General features: G+C 37.5%; 4 protein-coding genes across 5 annotated transcripts; 3 read left to right on the forward strand and 1 right to left on the reverse strand.

Annotated features, from left to right (window-relative positions):
* The first annotated feature begins 2,529 nt into the window (after positions 1-2,529).
* Positions 2,530-3,343, forward strand: LOC126631042 (gibberellin-regulated protein 1-like). Its single transcript, XM_050301197.1, has 3 exons — positions 2,530-2,733; positions 2,875-2,917; positions 3,006-3,343. Exons 1-3 carry the CDS (start codon positions 2,644-2,646, stop codon positions 3,185-3,187), a joined length of 315 nt encoding a protein of 104 aa, XP_050157154.1. The 5' UTR covers positions 2,530-2,643; the 3' UTR covers positions 3,188-3,343.
* A 1,403-nt stretch (positions 3,344-4,746) lies between these two features.
* LOC126630979 (gibberellin-regulated protein 11-like) lies at positions 4,747-5,211 on the forward strand. Its single transcript, XM_050301138.1, has 3 exons — positions 4,747-4,840; positions 4,921-4,966; positions 5,058-5,211. The coding sequence occupies exons 1-3, from the start codon at positions 4,763-4,765 to the stop codon at positions 5,198-5,200; spliced, it is 267 nt and encodes an 88-aa protein (XP_050157095.1). The 5' UTR covers positions 4,747-4,762; the 3' UTR covers positions 5,201-5,211.
* A 1,998-nt stretch (positions 5,212-7,209) lies between these two features.
* Positions 7,210-13,504, forward strand: LOC126632784 (uncharacterized). 2 transcript variants are annotated; one of them, XM_050303272.1, is made up of 13 exons: positions 7,210-8,365; positions 8,611-8,789; positions 8,874-8,931; positions 10,208-10,338; positions 10,431-10,611; positions 10,708-11,002; positions 11,118-11,187; positions 11,274-11,331; positions 11,467-11,542; positions 11,630-11,717; positions 11,866-12,216; positions 12,294-12,506; positions 12,753-13,504. In XM_050303272.1, exons 1-13 carry the CDS (start codon positions 8,257-8,259, stop codon positions 13,206-13,208), a joined length of 2,265 nt encoding a protein of 754 aa, XP_050159229.1. In that variant the 5' UTR covers positions 7,210-8,256; the 3' UTR covers positions 13,209-13,504. The 2 variants fall into 2 exon arrangements, with proteins under 2 accessions (XP_050159229.1, XP_050159230.1); XM_050303273.1 differs by having other exon boundaries at positions 11,121-11,187.
* Positions 13,505-14,284: 780 nt separating this feature from the next.
* On the reverse strand, positions 14,285-16,305 carry LOC126632785 (AP-2 complex subunit sigma). Its single transcript, XM_050303274.1, has 6 exons — positions 16,133-16,305; positions 15,960-16,058; positions 15,797-15,847; positions 15,535-15,708; positions 15,073-15,132; positions 14,285-14,578 (listed from the first exon to the last, which is right to left on the reverse strand). The coding sequence occupies exons 1-6, from the start codon at positions 16,133-16,135 to the stop codon at positions 14,537-14,539; spliced, it is 429 nt and encodes a 142-aa protein (XP_050159231.1). The 5' UTR covers positions 16,136-16,305; the 3' UTR covers positions 14,285-14,536.
* Positions 16,306-17,524: the final 1,219 nt, after the last annotated feature.

Consider the following 17,524-nt stretch of genomic DNA (forward strand, 5'->3'; position numbering starts at 1 on the left):
CTGATGAGTGCTATTAAAATAATTTGAAGAGTGTTGTTGACACAACATGTGAGAGACATTTACTCTAACACTTGGTGCACACAAAAAGGACCGGTATCAAACATTTAGAGGGTCATGAGAAAACCTTCACTTGTATATTTTTCAAAATCGGAGTGATTCCGGGACATCTATGTCCCAATATGCATCCGTCACTTGTTGTGTATTTGAGATAAAGCACAAGTCCCCCTTTCTAAGTGCAGGTGTGGCCAATCGGGCACATGTACTTCATCCAAATATTTTATCGTGTAATTAAGAGTATATTTTCTTTTTCTTATTTCTCTTATTAATTTATATGACGAGATTAAAGAGATAGCGATAGTCGAACAACAACGATCATCAAAGCTAATTTGTACATAAGCAAGACAACACATAATTTCGAGCTTTGTAGATGCATCACTCTTATATAAGGTTAAATATTTGTTTGCTTGGCAAATACTAATTACTTGATTAGATGTTTGGATGGAAAATGATTGGGTCCAAAGCCAACTAATAATCCACTACTAACCACTTCATTAGTGCCTTTTGGTTTGGTAGTCGACTCCACTTCATATATATATAAGTTGGGCAGAAGAGTCCATTATCCATCCTATCACATTTAAAAAGACCTGTCACTTTTCTGGCCAGCCAGCAAAAAACAAGAAAGGACCATACACGGCCTAAATAAATAAAAATCCATATATAGAATGGCTTGATATTTATGGAAAGGGATCCTACCAGATCCCTTCTTCTTAATCCAAGTTCTAAAATTCGGACAATTAAAATATAATTAAACGACTATAAAAAGGGATTCATTTTTAAAAGTTATAATAACTTTAGCCGTTTGATCAAATTTCAATAATCTGAATTTCCAAACTTAATGGATTAACAAGAAGGGATTCGGAAATGATACATTTCCATAAATATCAACCCAATTCTATATATGGATTTTTTTATATTCAATTACCTTAATTCTCAACTATTTATCTCAGCCACCTGATTTTAAAGCAGTACATGTATCTATCAACCCAAGATTTTTGTGTTTTCTTTTTTGTGCAGGCCTGGAATATAACTTTAAAATTCACCTTTTTAAAGTTATATTTCAGAGTTTCGAACGCTATTCTAATTTATCTTTATTTCTGAGTTAAATCAAGTGAATTCTATTCTAATGTATATTCGGTTATGTCAAGAGATTTGGCTTCGGATCTCTTCCACCAAGATCACTGATCAAGTGATCCGGACCTTGAAATTTCATTCAACAGCCCACATGTTTTGATTCCTTAAAAGCTATAATAATTTTTTGCAGTTGGATGAAATTTCAAAGGTCCGAATCACTTGATCCGGTGGTCTTGGTGGAAGAGATCTTGAGATGATCTTTCTTAGATATTTGTATTGAAATGAATAAAAAATGAAAAATTGATTGATTGCCCATGTCTTGCAACTTAAGCATACTTAATAGCAAGGTTCCATAATTAACAGCTAAGCTAGATTCACTAGCTTGCTTTATATGCATAGGGAAGTCCGATAAGTCCACCTTAATTTTCTGTAAATAGTCCACCTCTCCCAGACCCTGCGTAAAGCGGGAGTCTTGTGCACTGGGTACGACCTAGAGTCTTCTAGACTGTGTGCGTGGTGTGTGCCTTTATCTATCTAATTCGCCATTTTGCTACGCGACAAAGAATAAGGAAAAAATGAAAACATTGAGAGTATGAATTTCACATCGAAAAAATGGGAGACTTTCATGGGCTTAAACGTAATTAGCTTACTCTCTATTGTGACGGATCTAGGATTTAAACTTTGGACGATTCTAGTGTTAAAAAGTCCAAGTTTTTCAAAAAGAAACAGAATGCGAAGTCTGCAAAAAAAAAAAAAAAATCAGTTTATTCACCAAGACATTTCTTTAAAAACTTAGTGGGTTTGTTGTCATCAGCCAAACTATGTTGTGCATATGTCAACAGATATCGACATATGCTGAAGCAATCTAATAAGTAATATCAAGAAAATTTATCGAGTGTTGGCGACATAATCTGTGGAGATATGTCTAGCAGTCAGTATATCGAACACTTAGTGAGCACAAAAAAAACATGTACCAAACATTATAAACATTCTCAGAAGACGTTCACATGTATATTTTTCAGATTTTAGTGGTCTTATGACCATCTTGATCCTAATGTATATCTGCTCCTGACTCTTTATAGTAGAACCCAACTTCCTTCAAACAAAAAACTCATCATTAATTTTCGACGTGCATGATTACAATGAATGAGCTACTACAACCTAAGGCCAGTTGGAAAGTTCATCCTCACGAAAGCAATACAAAACGCAAAGATGATAGCTTTACTCATCGTCCAGGCACAGGATTCCAAAAGCTTTTACAGGACTGATGCCTTATATTTTCTTTTCATGCTTTTGCCTTTTTTTTCCTTAATATTTTGGCTTCTTTATTATTCTCCGCCAATTAGCATATGCCACACGTACCCACCCAGCTGGCAAACTCCTGCCCTATAAATAGGGAAGCCATGCAAATGAAAACCACAGGGTAATACCACTACACGTTAAGCTTAGTTTCAATTAGGTTTGAGACGAATATAAGTAAGGAAATAATTAAATCTCGTTAATCAGCAAGCCATGTCGGCCATCTCGACCTCATCAAGGGTTGTGATTGTTTCACTACTCTTTTCCCTTCTTGTTCTCACACTTGTCGAAGCTGATGAGAAGGTAATTATTTATTAAGTTTTCGCTTAATTATAATTAGCTACGTAGTTAATTATCTGCTAGCTTCATCTTTTGTTTTTCGTGTTTTATAAGCTAGCTTTAAGGTGATATATGCATGTTTTTATATATGCTTTGAATTTTCAGGTAAACAACAATCCAGAACAGACTTCTCTCCTCAAGAAAATAGGTAATTAAGTAAATGTTTATTTTTAGATTTTTCATCTGGACTTGTATAGTACTGCAGTGTTTGATTGAACGTAAATATATATATGTAGACTGTGGCGGAGCATGCAGTGCTCGATGTCGTTTATCATCGAGGCCTCATCTCTGCAAGAGGGCATGCGGGACTTGTTGCCAGCGTTGCAGCTGTGTTCCTCCAGGTACCGCCGGCAATCTTGAGACCTGCCCGTGTTACGCCACCCTCACCACCCACGGCGGCAGACGCAAGTGTCCTTAAAACAATCCTCTATCTTGAAACTCAAACAAACGTGCTCGTGTAGGGCATGCAGGTGCTGTATATGTGGGAATTGAAGGTGTTCATGCCTTCAGGTGAATAAATAATATGTTTCGAAATAAATAAAAATGTCACTTTGTGTTATTAAAGCTACATAAATTGCTTGTAAGTATGTTATTCTTTTTCTTCTTGTTCAAATATGACTCTTCCATTTCGATGTTGTTAGTAAAACGTCATGAAAAGGTATCCATAAGGAATTTATTTTTGGGGCCATAGCTCACGATGATCATGCACTTTTTACAATGGACAAGCCTTGTTCAATTTGAGCACCATCCGACCTTATACAAGTACAACATACATTCGATGACTTTTGTAAGAGTGGAATGACTATCTTTTGAAGATCTGTGAATCGTGTCCGTTCATCATACATTGTGCGATTAGTTTTTGTCAAGTATTTTTGTGTTTAATTTAAAAAATAAAATTTAAAAAAATTTATGATCGCACGATGTATAATAAACGAAAAAATTGACAAATTCTCGAGATTCTTATGAAAAGAATCAGGCGAGGATCCGGATTCGATCACGAGGACTGAGCTGTCCATAAGGAAAATTTTGGACCATATGGTCTCTCACAAGTCAATGCAGTTGAAGTTGAAATTGACGTGCCCACTTTACTCAAAACTGAAAAGCCTAAATTATATCATGGGCCTTATTTTCAGTGACCCAGAGCCCAATCCCGCCCATTTTGCATAATTAACAAGCTGAAACTCGAATTTGTAAGTGCCGAAACCCTGACGACAGAAACGTCTGGATTGTGAGGCAGATGCAAGTAATTCTTAGTCATACAGACACAGTGCTTAATTTGTTACTCAATTAGGATGTGACCAAAATTATGACCTGGATTAAGTTAATTAAGCAGTTTAACAACTCTTAAAACTGTCTCCTTCCATACACTTACATTTATACGTATACTTGTACCTCACTCAATTCTCATGCATGCATGCATACTTGGACAATTTATTGCATTAAACTCATTTAATATCACCATTGAATTTTTCATGTTTTTTATTACTGTAATGCTAGGGAAACTATTTATTTAAGGGAACTTTAACGAAAAGCACCCGGTACTGTTCACTTTAACGAAAAACCACATTTTTACACTAAAAAGTCAATCCTGGTACTATTCATTTTACCCTTTATTTTGTCCTTATCATTAAAACTCAAAGTTTTCAAGTCATTTTCATTAGTTTTCTTTTTATTTAAACCATATTTTGTAACTCATATAACGTGATTTTGTAACCCGTAGGCCTTGCATGGTTCCGTCCTCATACGACAATTCTTGTAATTGTGTTCATGCATGTATTCGTGTGTGTTATTGAATTTTTGCTATCGGTTATGTTTTAAAAAAACTTTGTCATCGCGGTGTCACTGAATTCAATGACCTCATATCCCATAACCCTCATGAACGTCTCTATAAATATCACACCAGTTTTTCACTTTCAAACCACACATATTCTCAGTTCTCTAACTCTGCATATCCTCCGAGAGACTGAATATTTTCAAATACTCCAGGGCCAAAATGATGTTGAAGGTTCCGATCGCTCACGTTCTTGTTTCTCTTCTCGTTCTTCACCTCGCCGCTGATTCCAGTGAAACTGTACATTATTACACTACTTAATCCTGTTTTTGTAGTATTATGTTCAAAGCTTTTGACTAACTCAGGGTGACGCATTTCAGGTGCCCACAACCTTCGCTGCAAACCTTCCTCCTCATCCAAAAATAGGTATTAGTTAATTAATTAACTGCTATATACTTTACACTAATCAAACCACTTAATTATATGCTTATATAACTAAACATGGCAATATTTACAGCCTGTGATGGAGCTTGTGCTGTGAGGTGTTCAAAATCGTCGAGGCCTAATCTGTGTCATAGGGCATGCGGGACGTGTTGCAGTAGATGCAATTGCGTTCCGCCTGACACTTTCAACAACTATGACGTATGCCATTTGTTATAGAGACATGACCACTCGTGAAGGAGAACACAAATGCCCTTAGAGGTTAATGTATCAAGTTTCTCTTTATTCGTCAACTGGACAATACGTCATATGTCAATCTGGCGACATAAATAAGAAACAAATACGATTTTGATTTTATTTACTGATTTGAATTTGAATTACTGACAATTAAATCATAAAATTCTAGCGCATGACGAATATTGTTAGGTCCATAAGCCTAATCAGTTGGAACCTCTTGGATCAGATGTATGTAGGGATTTGGAGGCCCAATGGACCAGCGCCAGTTCACATTTTTATCCAACTTTGTGGTACGCGTTATATGGTCCCAACAAACATGCAAATGTCTCGTATGATCACACTGACACCGTTCCACATTTGGCGTGGGGTTATTTAGTCTGGAAGAGGATTATCTCCTGGTCGTAGGATTCTCTCCTGGTCGTAGGATTCTCATATCTTAATCATTTAGAGAGTGTTTGGTATGCCGGATAATACACCGGATAATACTATTTAATACTATTCGGTGTTTGGTGTCATTTCGTATTAAATTAGCACCGGATTATTTATGCGGTCCGGTCTATTTAATATGACGTACGCCGGATAACTTATACACTCCAAATCGTTGGTATTAATTAGTCGGGTCGCTGAAAACAAAATCAAGCTGGCTCTTTTTCCATCTCTCTTGCTAGTTTTAAATTGTGAAACTCAATGCCATAAATGTTCTTCAAAATGAATTGAGTTTTTAATCCGGGATTGCACCAAACGCCCGATTAAATAGTCAATACGCTTGACTAAATAGTTAATGCTATCCGATGACAAATTATCCTATCCAACTGAAATAGTTAGTACAGTCCGAACTCCCAAACGAGGTCTTATTATACATCGTATAGTCAATTTTTTTTTCAGGTACTATTTGTGTTTCATTTTTTTAAATAAAAAAATCAAATAATTTTTAGCTGCATGACACATGATAAATGACTAAAATGTAAAGATTCGATCCGAATAGAATCCAAATCCATCTGGTCATTCGCCTTGAATGACAACGAGTCACACAAGAAACATGACTCCGCCCACCAAATAAAAAACAAGAAACATGACTCCCCCCCTAATTCCATCAAATAAAAATCGCCGGCTACGCACAAGAAACATTACTTTCTCTCTAGAATTGGACATATATACATATAGATACACACATGTGGATGAATCCCTTCACTTAATCTTCCTGATTAAATAATTCGGATATTTGAAATTTAATCAAACGGCTAAAATTATTATAACTTTTAAAATAGACCCATATTTTTAATTTGGATCAAATTTCAAGAACTCAGATTGTTTGATGAGGAGGATTAGGTGGAAGGGATTCTGATCCCTTGCAGCTGCTTTCACATCCGCAGATTTTAGTGTCACTCAGTCACACTCACAGATTGATACACCCGTTTTGTACAGTCAGACACTAGTCGCCCTGCACACTGCAATCTACAATTCCACTCTTCCTTCCCGTCCTTCTAACTGAGTCGCGTTGTATACGCACATTGCATGTGTACGTATTCGTAGAGCTACGGTATATAATACGTACATGTACATGGGGTGTGGGTGCGAAAATATAATCTGTGGGTGTGGGAAGAGGGAGGTACAGAGAGAAGGTACGGAGAGAGAAGCACAACGTTTCGTACGGAGAATTTTCTGATGCCTCCACGAGGAAACGTAACAACCATCGGATTTAAGAAATTTGGGTTTCACAGGGGAGGGAGAAAGCGATCGGACGGCCGAGCGCGGCGGAGGTGAAGTGGTAGGGTAGGGGTGGGGTGGGAGGTTTATCTGATGTAGGATGCCACGCGGGATATAAAGTTGCCCCGGTCCATCAAAAGATGGTGTGTGATCGAACGGCTGCGAGGGGACCGCAGACTGATAGACAGTGTGTGTAAGCCGTCGATGGTGGAATGACGTGAGGAGGGAGAGAAAGCATGGAAAAAAGCCTCGGTCTTTCCGTCTTTTGGGAAGCAAGTTCGTGCTTTCTGGCTTCTGCGTTTGGCTTTCTGCTTTTCGTCTCTCTGTTCTCTCTCTCTGGTTTTCCAAAATTCAAGCTTCGGTCTTTCTGGCTTCTTCGTTTGCCTTGAGTTTCAACGTTCCCCATAAATGCTTTTGGGTGAAGCTGATGAATTCAATGAATGGGTTCGGATCATAAATAAAGGGAGAAATTGTTGGATTTAATTTGGTGGGTTTGGGTGGAAGAAAATTGGGTTTCTAATCGAATCGAGAGCATTAATTGTTTCTCCTTTAAATTTCAATAAATTAAATGCGATCTAACTCTCCTCTCTCTCCATTTGACATTGTTCTCACGGGTCTCTCAGTCGCAGACACCCTTATTCTTCCTTTTCTCTTTACCCTTTACGTCTCTCTCTCTAGGAAGAACCTGATTCTCTGGGCACGAGGAGGGGAGCGAAGTGCTTTGCATTTCAGTGGCTTTTTTACAAATCGCTTTGCCTTTAATCGCTTTTACTTTTGTCTTCTTCTTCTCATCCTCCTCTCTGAATCTCCTCTGTTTCTGCTACTGCTTATTTTCTGAGCTCTCTTCACTCCCGCAGAAAAAAAGGAGAGATATCTGGCAATCGATCGAAGCAACTGATAAATCGTCGATTTTCTCTGTTTTTGCTAAACAAATATAATAAATAAAATAAAAACCAAACCCCACTTTTTCGGTTCTCTTTCCGGCGACCTTTTCGTTTCGCTAAATAGCCATCGATACCCACAAAAAGAAGCATATTATAATATAATAAAAAACTAAACACGAAGCTCTCTCTCTCCTCTCGCTCTCTCTTTCTCTCTCTACACGTTGTTCTCGCTCACTTTCTTCTTCAGCACCTTTGCCTCCACCTCATTACCCCATTCCAGCATCTGGGTTCTGTTTTCTCTTCGTTTTCCTCACCTGGGTTTCTTCCATTTCATCGTTCTGCGATCCAAGTTTGAAGATTTTAGAGAGCTGAGCTCAAAATTTGCAGAGAGGCGAAGGATCTGTTCCTCGAGCTCAATCAGACGGTCCAGAATCCTTCAAATCCCAGATGTTAGTACCGCCTGCCACCAAGCATCGAGACGTGAGACGTGGAGGAGGAGCCACTCGCTTCAAGCAATCTTCTGGACCCAGCAACACCACCACCAAGCTCTTTCCTAGTAAAATACTAAAATCCCAATAAATGTTTCACCGTTTTCGAATTTTTGGTTTTTTCTCAGCTGGGAACATTCCAAAAAACGGCCGAGAAAATTCCAAAAGCCGCTTGATGGATACTTGTCTTTATCTGTGTGGCTTTCTGATAAGAGCCTTGCAGATAATGCGTGCCTCCTTCCCTTATAATTATCACCACTATTTTCTCTGAGTAGTTGCTGTTCATTTATTTTGTTCTTCTGAAATTTTGAAGGTTTGGATGGTGGTGGGGACTTTGTTCTCTCTGGAAAATCAACGAAGAAAGAGAGGCTCAGAAAATTGAGTGCTCTTGGTACTGCAAAAACAACGAGCTTTCGAGTGTGCGAAATGGGTTGCGACGTGCCTGACAGAGACGATGAGCTCCCCACTAGGAGATTTAAGCTTCCCAGAAAGGTTTGCTTACTTCTATCGATTACCCAAAATCTTTGATTCGTGTTATTATTCCTCTGTTTTAAATTTTCCTTTTTTCTTCCCCAGTTCTTTGATGATTGCAATGGCGTTGATCTTGCCTCCGTTCCACGGAAGCTCCGCTCAGGTATGTGGGTTTGAATTAACAGTGGAAAATTTTGCTCTTTTATCTTTGTTTTTAATTTCAACGCTAAATTTTCCATTTTTTAGTTAATTATTTTTTGGTTTAATTATTTGGGATTTGATTTCTTTGGTGGGTCTTCTGGGGAGTTTTTCGAGTTTGTTTTACTTTGGTTTAAGATATAATAATTCTGGATTTGAAGTGAAGCATAACCGAAGCTTTCCGCTTTTATTTTCTTTTTCGGGAAGCAAGCTTTCCACTTTTATTAATTATTTATTATAGGGACACTTTGGATGCGGTCCTTAGCTATCAATATTCTTTGATTGAAACCTTGTTAGTTTTTAGTTTTTGATTGAGGTCCCTGACATTAATGTAATAATGTAAGTTACTATATTTTTAAAATTAAAAATTAAAAATTGAAATTTGTAATTGTTTATATTAATGAGATTTTAAATAAAAACCATAATTTATAGGATTAAAAATAATAAAATATAAATGATACTCTCTATTATATTGTGTGTGTGTGTACATATATATGTATGGGTACATTAACCAAAATTAACAAAAAAAGTTATTGTACCAAAACATGGATACATTCTCAAATCAACGAAAAAGAATGTACCCATATAAGTTTAAACATGGATTAAAAAATTTGAAAGGGTTTTATATTAAAAAAAGGGTACATTTTACATATAACAAATTTTTGATATATTTGAGAATGGGTACATTTAAGATTAAAAAAATTTAAAAATTATATGAATGGGTACATTTAAGATTAAAAATTTGAGAATCTTTTTATATATATAAAAAAAAAAAACTAATAGGTACAAACTTAATTTAATTTAATTTTTTTTATTATTTTGGAAATGTTTGAATTGAAAATTAATTAGAAGTTTAATAGAGGTGTGAGTATTAAACCCTAAATTAATTACTAATTTTTATATTAAAAAATTATATAATAAACATGTAAATTCATTATCACATTAATGCTAGGGACTTGAATCAAAATTTGAGAACTAATAAGGTCTTAGTCAATGAACAGTAAGAACTAGGGACCGGATACTAATTTTTCCTTTATTATATTTGGGTCTGAGATTTTGCCCTCCTTTTGTTTCTGTAGTTTTACTTTTCCAAAAGAGATACTTTAATGGCTTTCAATGATTCGGGTCCCTTTCGGATTTTGGGGAATTTAAAAAAAAAAAAATGGAACAGTTCCTGTTTTATTCTGTTGTATGAAGTATGAATGTCTTGTACCTTTTTGAAATTGTTTATGCACTTGCAGCAATGAAGAAACGCAATCGTGAATCTGCATCTCCGGCCCGGTCTTTACCAAATGCAAAGAAGGTGAACCATACAATGAGTGGAATCAAATCTCCGAAAGGGGATGGTGTAAATAAGTCCAAACCATACTTGGTAGTCATCTCTGTCTGCTGTTTCGATGTTTTCGTTGTGTTTGCCTTTTCTGTTTGCAACTCTAATGCATATACTCGAAATTACTTGTGAAGAAACAAGGAGGCTCAGAAATCACCAAAGATGAGGAAGAAGTTGTGGAGACGTTGTATGCTTTGGCCGGACTGTTTCCCAGAAACGACGCAAATGATAATAGTAAAGTAGACTGTGAATCGTTAGATGCCAATCCTTCGGCTTTGCCAGAGTCAAAGGAGAGTTTGACACCTGCATTTGAAGGTTGATTTGTAATTCACTTCTTAGAAATCTTCTTTTTCTTAAATATATGCCATTGTGCCAGACTGTTAATGTATGTGGTGGAATTGGTTTCTGCAGTTGGAAATGATAAATCGGGTTCAGACTCCCTCTTGAGAGCTACCAAGGCCGCCGGTCCATCAAATGTAGAAAGATTAGCAAAAGAAAATGATCAAGTTGATTGTTTGAACAAACCCAGTACTCAACCAGAGCCTGAATCACCTAACAGCAGGAAATCAAGTATAAATTCAGATAATTCAGTTCCTCAAAATCTGAATGTTTCGTCGTTGTCACTGAAAGTTGAGGGGTGCAATGAAAGGCCTGCTACAAGCAATGCTGTCAACTTTTGCATATCTGATATAAGTCTGGATAGTCGGTGGGTACTCTTCAACTTAATTCTGGCTTCCATCCCTGTATTCTATTTCATTGTGTGTTTGTGTGTCCGCCTATCTGTTTCGTTTTTAAGCATTATCATATTTCTAATCTCCCAGCAGGTTAAAGCAGCCTGTGCAAGAGTTGTCCTCAATTCCTGAGAGAAAACCAGTAATAGCACTGGAGCTGGTAAGCATTAACTCATCAAGTCTAAGTCAAATATCATTTGGTGAGATCGAGATCGGTTTGATTTTAAGATTTGGATTACTCTTCAGAGCACAACTGTTGGGGGTCAAGTTGTACCGCACGATACGGAGGAAACCAAGAAAAATGGTATAGTTCTTGTTTGCTGATAAGTCTTCACTATTGGTTTTAATTTCACTTTCACTTGTGAAAAGCCGTGTTTTAGTATTGCATTGCATATCAATTTCTTCAAGATGACATAATCTTTGGTTCTTTGATTCAAAGGTCCAGTATTGTGGCCTGGCTTGTCTTCAAGTCTCTCTCATGGTGCTAGGAATGATAGTCCATCATCATCGTCACAGTAAGTGTCTTCATTCCTGAATAAATTTTCTAGATAAGTTTTATTTCTCCGTATTTTCCCGTTTCTCATGCTTTTTATCCGTTCAAGGTCTCCTGCTGCTAAAATTCCGCACTGGCTGGATGCTGCCTTGTCTACCTCGAGAGCTTTGGTCCAAAATGGTTCGTCTTTTGGAAAGGTGAAGAGAGGAATTTCAATTTTCTAATGATTCCATTGTATGATTATCGGCTATTTTAACAATTCAATATGCGCCACTCTTTTCTTCTCAAATTTCAATACCATGTGAAGCTTCTGATTGAGGGTATGGTGGACTATCAACTGTACAGGTGACTACTGTTCTCAATGGTAGAAGGTCGTGTAAGAAGTGCGCAGCTCATGTTTACATAAGTCACTTAATTCAGGCTTTACAAAACTCCGAGTGTAAAAATAAGATACAGCTACAGCCTAATCAAAGGAGACCACATGAAGGATCAAAACAAGTGTCTTTTCTGGGAGTTAATATCAATGCCAAATCGAACAATGGTTTAAACGGGATTGTTTCTACTAGTAGTATAGGTATTTCTATTTCTGAAAAAAATTCAACCGTAGCTAAGAACGGTACACTGCAGCAGACAAGACTCCATCAAGATCAGCCACAGTTTGCTATGGGATCTTGGGCATACACTTCACCAAAGCAGGTAAAGCTTAGTGTTGTAATTGCTATTTGTTCATCGCAGGGTTTTGATGATGTTCTCACTGGTCTCATTTCTTGCAGAGTATTGATTTCCTGTCATTGTCCGCTGGAGGTGGTGGCTCAGAAAGTAATAATGGTTTTAGCAGATCTAGAAACGGGATGGAGCCATCATCACAATCCCAAGCTACTTATATCCATCCTCTCATGCAACGTCACACACTCATTCCTTTCTCTTTGACCCCGTCTCAGTACAGCTCCTCCGCTCACCCTAACAATCCTTCACTGTCGCAGCAGGTTTTTCCGTTCTCCTTTAATTGTTTGCTTTTTATTCCAGTTCTTCTGTAAAGCTTAGATTCACTTTAATAGAACCAGGATTTAATCTTATACGCAACGGGGAGGTTGAGAGGGACAACTGAGAGTTATCCTAATCATCTTTGACAAATTAAGCAGACCTTTTACTATTTTAGACCTATAGTAATAGTGTTGAATATAAACATTGAATGCAAAGTACTAAAATTACGAAATAATACTTAATTGTAGGGCCAGATGCAGGTATCTCCATATCATGGCAACCCATTTTGTGGTCCTCAAGCAAGCCCCACAGCCTCGACAAAGCAGCAACCTCAACAGCAACATCTACAGCTCCAACAGCATCAGCAGAGGCTTTGGGCCGCTCACTTAGCCGCTCAGTACAGGCCGGTGGGAACTTCAGCGCCCACAGTTCATGTTCCCGGTTGGCAAAATGGAAGGCAGGATATGATGCTGATTCCATGCAGCCAAGGTCTAATGTCTCCATCCCCTTCAACACTTGAACTTGTTGGTCCCAAGTACGCACCACTGTCTCAACAACAGCTAATGGCTGTCACTTCATCTTTTCCTCCCGGCAGGGTAAAAAGACAGGAACACCACCTACCTTCTGTGTACGAGGAATCTGGAGGTGGATTTCGTGCTGGAAGTGCAATGCCACTGCAGTTGCTCTGCAGCGAGTACCTCTAGTAAATTCTATTGGGAAGTAGCTGGTTCGTAAATTATTTCATTCTTTCTTCTGTTCAGAAGTGGGGACTTGCTGCTTAACTTTATCGCGACTCAATAAGATAAGAACATGTATAAATGATCACCCGCCATTTCGGCCATGGCTTGATAAGCTGGGGCATTCGGCTGGTAGGGAAATTGCCCTAGACTATTAGGCCATTGAGGTTTTGTAGTAATCGTTTCATGAACATATTGGGGGCACATTGTTCATCTTTTACAAAGAAGATAATAGAAGATTAGAAATGTTTGTGCTCTACAAAGTACTCGGTCGTATATTGCATTGGGATCAAATTTGGCTTGTGTTTCGGAAAATGGCTTCGGCTTTTCTAAATCGAAGCAGAGCCAATAATCTAAAAGAAAAACTAATAAAAATGACTTGAAAATTTTAAATTTTAATCAAAAGGACAAAGATGTGGTGTAAGTGAATTGTACCATAAGTGATTTTTTGGAGTAAAAATGTTATTTTCGTTAAAAATGAACAGTTCCAAAAATGTTTCATTAAAATTTCCTTCAAAAGACTTGGGGAATAAAATTTAGTTTAGGAAGATTTTGGTATTTTTGGTGATGTTTGGTCTCTTTCGTAGGTCCCTTCGTTTGTACAACGTTGTCTTGCACTAAAAGGACGTGATGTGATTTCAAAAGCATATTTCGTTTTCAATCCTCAAAAAGAGACACCTACCTTCCAACAACGATATCTCAAATCAGTAACGCATTGTCGATCTCACAACATAAGAATATGCAGGTTAATTAATGGATTTCACCGGAAAACGTCCAGTTTTCCACGGGGTTAAACATTGCTTTGTTACAATTCAAGTTAAACACCTGTAGAACTGAAGAGGGATCGAAAGGTCCCCGTGAAATGCATTCAGCAATACCGTTGGTCCGCACAGCAGGATAGGAGCTCTCACCTTAGCAACCGAAGCCAACATAACACGACCCCTGTTCCAAGCAATGTCAACGAAAACTGATTTGTCTGCTAACTTGCATATACCCATTGTTCCATGTAAACTACAAAAGTGCCTATCTGGAAACAGAAAAACTGAAAAATAGACACCGTTGGTCGTGTATATGCCTTCAATTATATGAATATGTATTTCAAACACAAATGCCAAAATGGGGGATAAACCGGGTACAAAGGAGATACGAAAAAGAGAAACCTTCAAGTTCAATTGAGGTTTACTACCCGAACGGAATTCACATAAGGAATGGCGATACAAGAATTGACTGAAACAATCTGCAGAAACAAAGCACCAATACTTCAATCCTAAAAACCTGTCACACAAGGAAAATCTTCACTCTAGTTTTTCGAGTTCCCCCATTCTCTCTATTATCGCCTGCATGAACAGCAAAAAATTCATGAAACCAGATATCTTCGATGTTGTATGTTTGCATTGCAGATAACCATATACCAAATTCAGACCACAAATGATACCAATGATTACATAACATCAGTATAAACACGACGAGGCACAAAAGCAAGGTAGTTTCTGGGAAATAAATAGAGCGATGTAGCCAAGTTGGAGTGAGGATTTTGGTTTCTTTGTGTACTATACAAAACAAGACAAGAGCTAGTGGGGAAAGAACGAGAAGACCCATGAGGGCAAAGAAAGGCAGAGACTTTCTTTCACAAAATTCTGATACATGATGATTAACGATAAATCAGATCAAAGGGTCCCCGGACCAAAATGGATAACGAAAAACCAAGGTTTCTGTTGCCGTCCCCATTCTAACAGCATACAAACGCAAAACGCAGGAGAAACAGAAGAAAAGCTACATTGATGACAAAACTTCACAAGAAAATAATTCGTAGACATTCTCGTGGTCTTACCTTCTTGCTTGTTTCTTGGAGCTCTCCAGCAAGAATGAACTCATCAAGTATCAGATAGACCTTCCATAAATGAAAACGGAAAACATTAATCAGTAAGATAACAAACAACCACACCCATATATACTCACGAGCGGAGAAGAAACTCTGCAACACCAAGGTATTTACAACTTTAGGTACTGGCATCTATCATGCAGCCTGACTTGGTTACCGCCTAACATCAACTGACAGAGAGAAAACCACAAGGTACGGTATAATGTTGGAGGAGAAAACAACGGGCTTGAATTCGCAAAATCAACGGCTTCCAGCAGTATGGCCGATTCATTATTTCATATAATCTACTCCTACCACTATCCAAGTTAAGTTTCGCGAATATAATCAGCGCGGGGTGACTACTACTACCTCGGGAACTAAATACGAAAGAAGATAATCACATCAAAACGAAGGCGAGTACAAGCAACGGACCTTGTGAAAGTTAAAGACCAAATCGAGCTCGCAAACATTGCTGAAAAAATGATCCAAAATTTCAACGAACAGATGAATGCATTCCAAGTATGCCAGTTCATTGTCAGTTATATCAACACACAGTGAGAAAAACAACCCTGCATATCTCCTGTATATAACCTTGTGTGTACGGAACTGCAAATTAATTTAGAAAATTAAATCTTTGGTTTAACCAAACTATTTTAAAAAATCCCAACAAAAAAAAACAAATTAAATTACAAACCTCGACGAAATTTGTGAACTTGGGATCTCTGTTGACCACCAAACGATGAACCTGCAAGTACCATCGAATTCAAAAACCCTAGAAATTTCGAAACTTGAAGCGCAAATTACAATTAAAAATTTAATATCAATTGAAATAAAGGGGAATTAGGTGTGGATCATACCTCGTATTCGACCTTGTGCTTCTCAGAATCCTCGAGAGGAACGTAGTACTTGGCTAACCGGGTCTTTCCCTGCCGGTTCTGTAACAGTATGAATCGGATCTGCCATACGAATCGGATCGGGTCAGATTTCGAAATCGAATCAAATAATACTGGAAATGTTTAGAGAGGAGTACCATTGTCGAAGCAAAATTGAAGAGAAATTAACAGCAGAGGAACCCCAAACTTCGGGACGAAAGCTACCAACTTTTTTTTTTACTTTTGGTTTCTTTGTGCGATGTCGTTTCGGAGTTCCAATGAGTAGCGGGGCGGGTAAGAGAGGAGGAAGAGGGAGAGGGAGCTGGCGTAACTTGGGTGACGGTCTTGGTCAACGTAGACATCCAACGGCTAATTTGAATTGTTCAAGTTTTGTGTGATCCTGAAATACCGTCATCATGTGATATAACTAATTCATTCATTTAAAACTCTTGGATTTTGTTGTCGGTCCATCTTAGAATCACACAATAATTGATTAGGAAAACTAATGAAAAGGGCTTGAAAACTTTGAGTTTTAATGATAAGGACAAAATAAAGGGTAAAGTGAATAGTACCAGAATTGATTTTTTAGTGTAAAAATGTGGTTTTTCATTAAAGTGAACAGTACCGGGTGCTTTTCGTTAAAGTTCCCTTTTATTAGCAACTTATAAAATGAATGACAAAATGAAGATTCTAAACCAATTACTAATACCACGCTCAGTAAATATTCTATATTCTGGAGGCTCAAACCAATTACTTGAGAAATCAAAATTCTTGCTAGTGATTTCACTAGAGTTTCTCTGTTATCAAAATGCTTGCTAGCGATTTCACTAGGTTTTTTGGATTTCCAGAAAGGCAAATTTCGTTACACATGTTATTACTGAAATTTGATTGTCTAAATTTAGATTGTGAAAGGAAATTTATCTTGTAATCTTTTCTAGGTATTTGAAAGTTTGCAACTGGCAAAATGTTCCCAACAGTTTTCGGCTAGCCAAACAGCTAACTTACTTAACAACAATCAGTAGTTAAGTCATAACCACGATAATACTACTCTAAGCTACATTACAAGAGGAGCTTATTTACCCACACAATCCACCACTTAAAAGCTCAATTTAAGTTACTTAATCAGATAGCGTAACTTTATTTAAATTTAACTCTCCATCTATTAATTAGAAAAATTTAAAATATCGTCAAATTTGTGATTAAGATGAGTGTTTGGACAACAATTGGGACTGGACTGATAAAACAATGTCGACTTGTGGATGCGAGACGCAACAACGATCTGCGCTTGGTGCTGTTAGGTCGAAATCGGAATGCTTGCAACATGTTTTTTCAGTTTTTTAGTATATATCCTGTCCTAATATGCTTACCGTGACTTGGACCGCCAGCATTTCCTTTTTATATGTTCTCCTGTCCCATCAAATATTATTTTTTGTAAAACACAAGGTAAATGAAGAGGAATCTGGCCAAGCTTAAGATCTTGTTAATATGGTTATTGATAATGATTAGTTGAGAGTGATTGATGATTCTCCTAAACCGTTTTATTATTGGCT

The sequence above is a fragment of the Malus sylvestris genome, chromosome 8 (assembly GCF_916048215.2).
Source record: "Malus sylvestris chromosome 8, drMalSylv7.2, whole genome shotgun sequence".
Taxonomy (NCBI): Eukaryota; Viridiplantae; Streptophyta; class Magnoliopsida; order Rosales; family Rosaceae; genus Malus; species Malus sylvestris.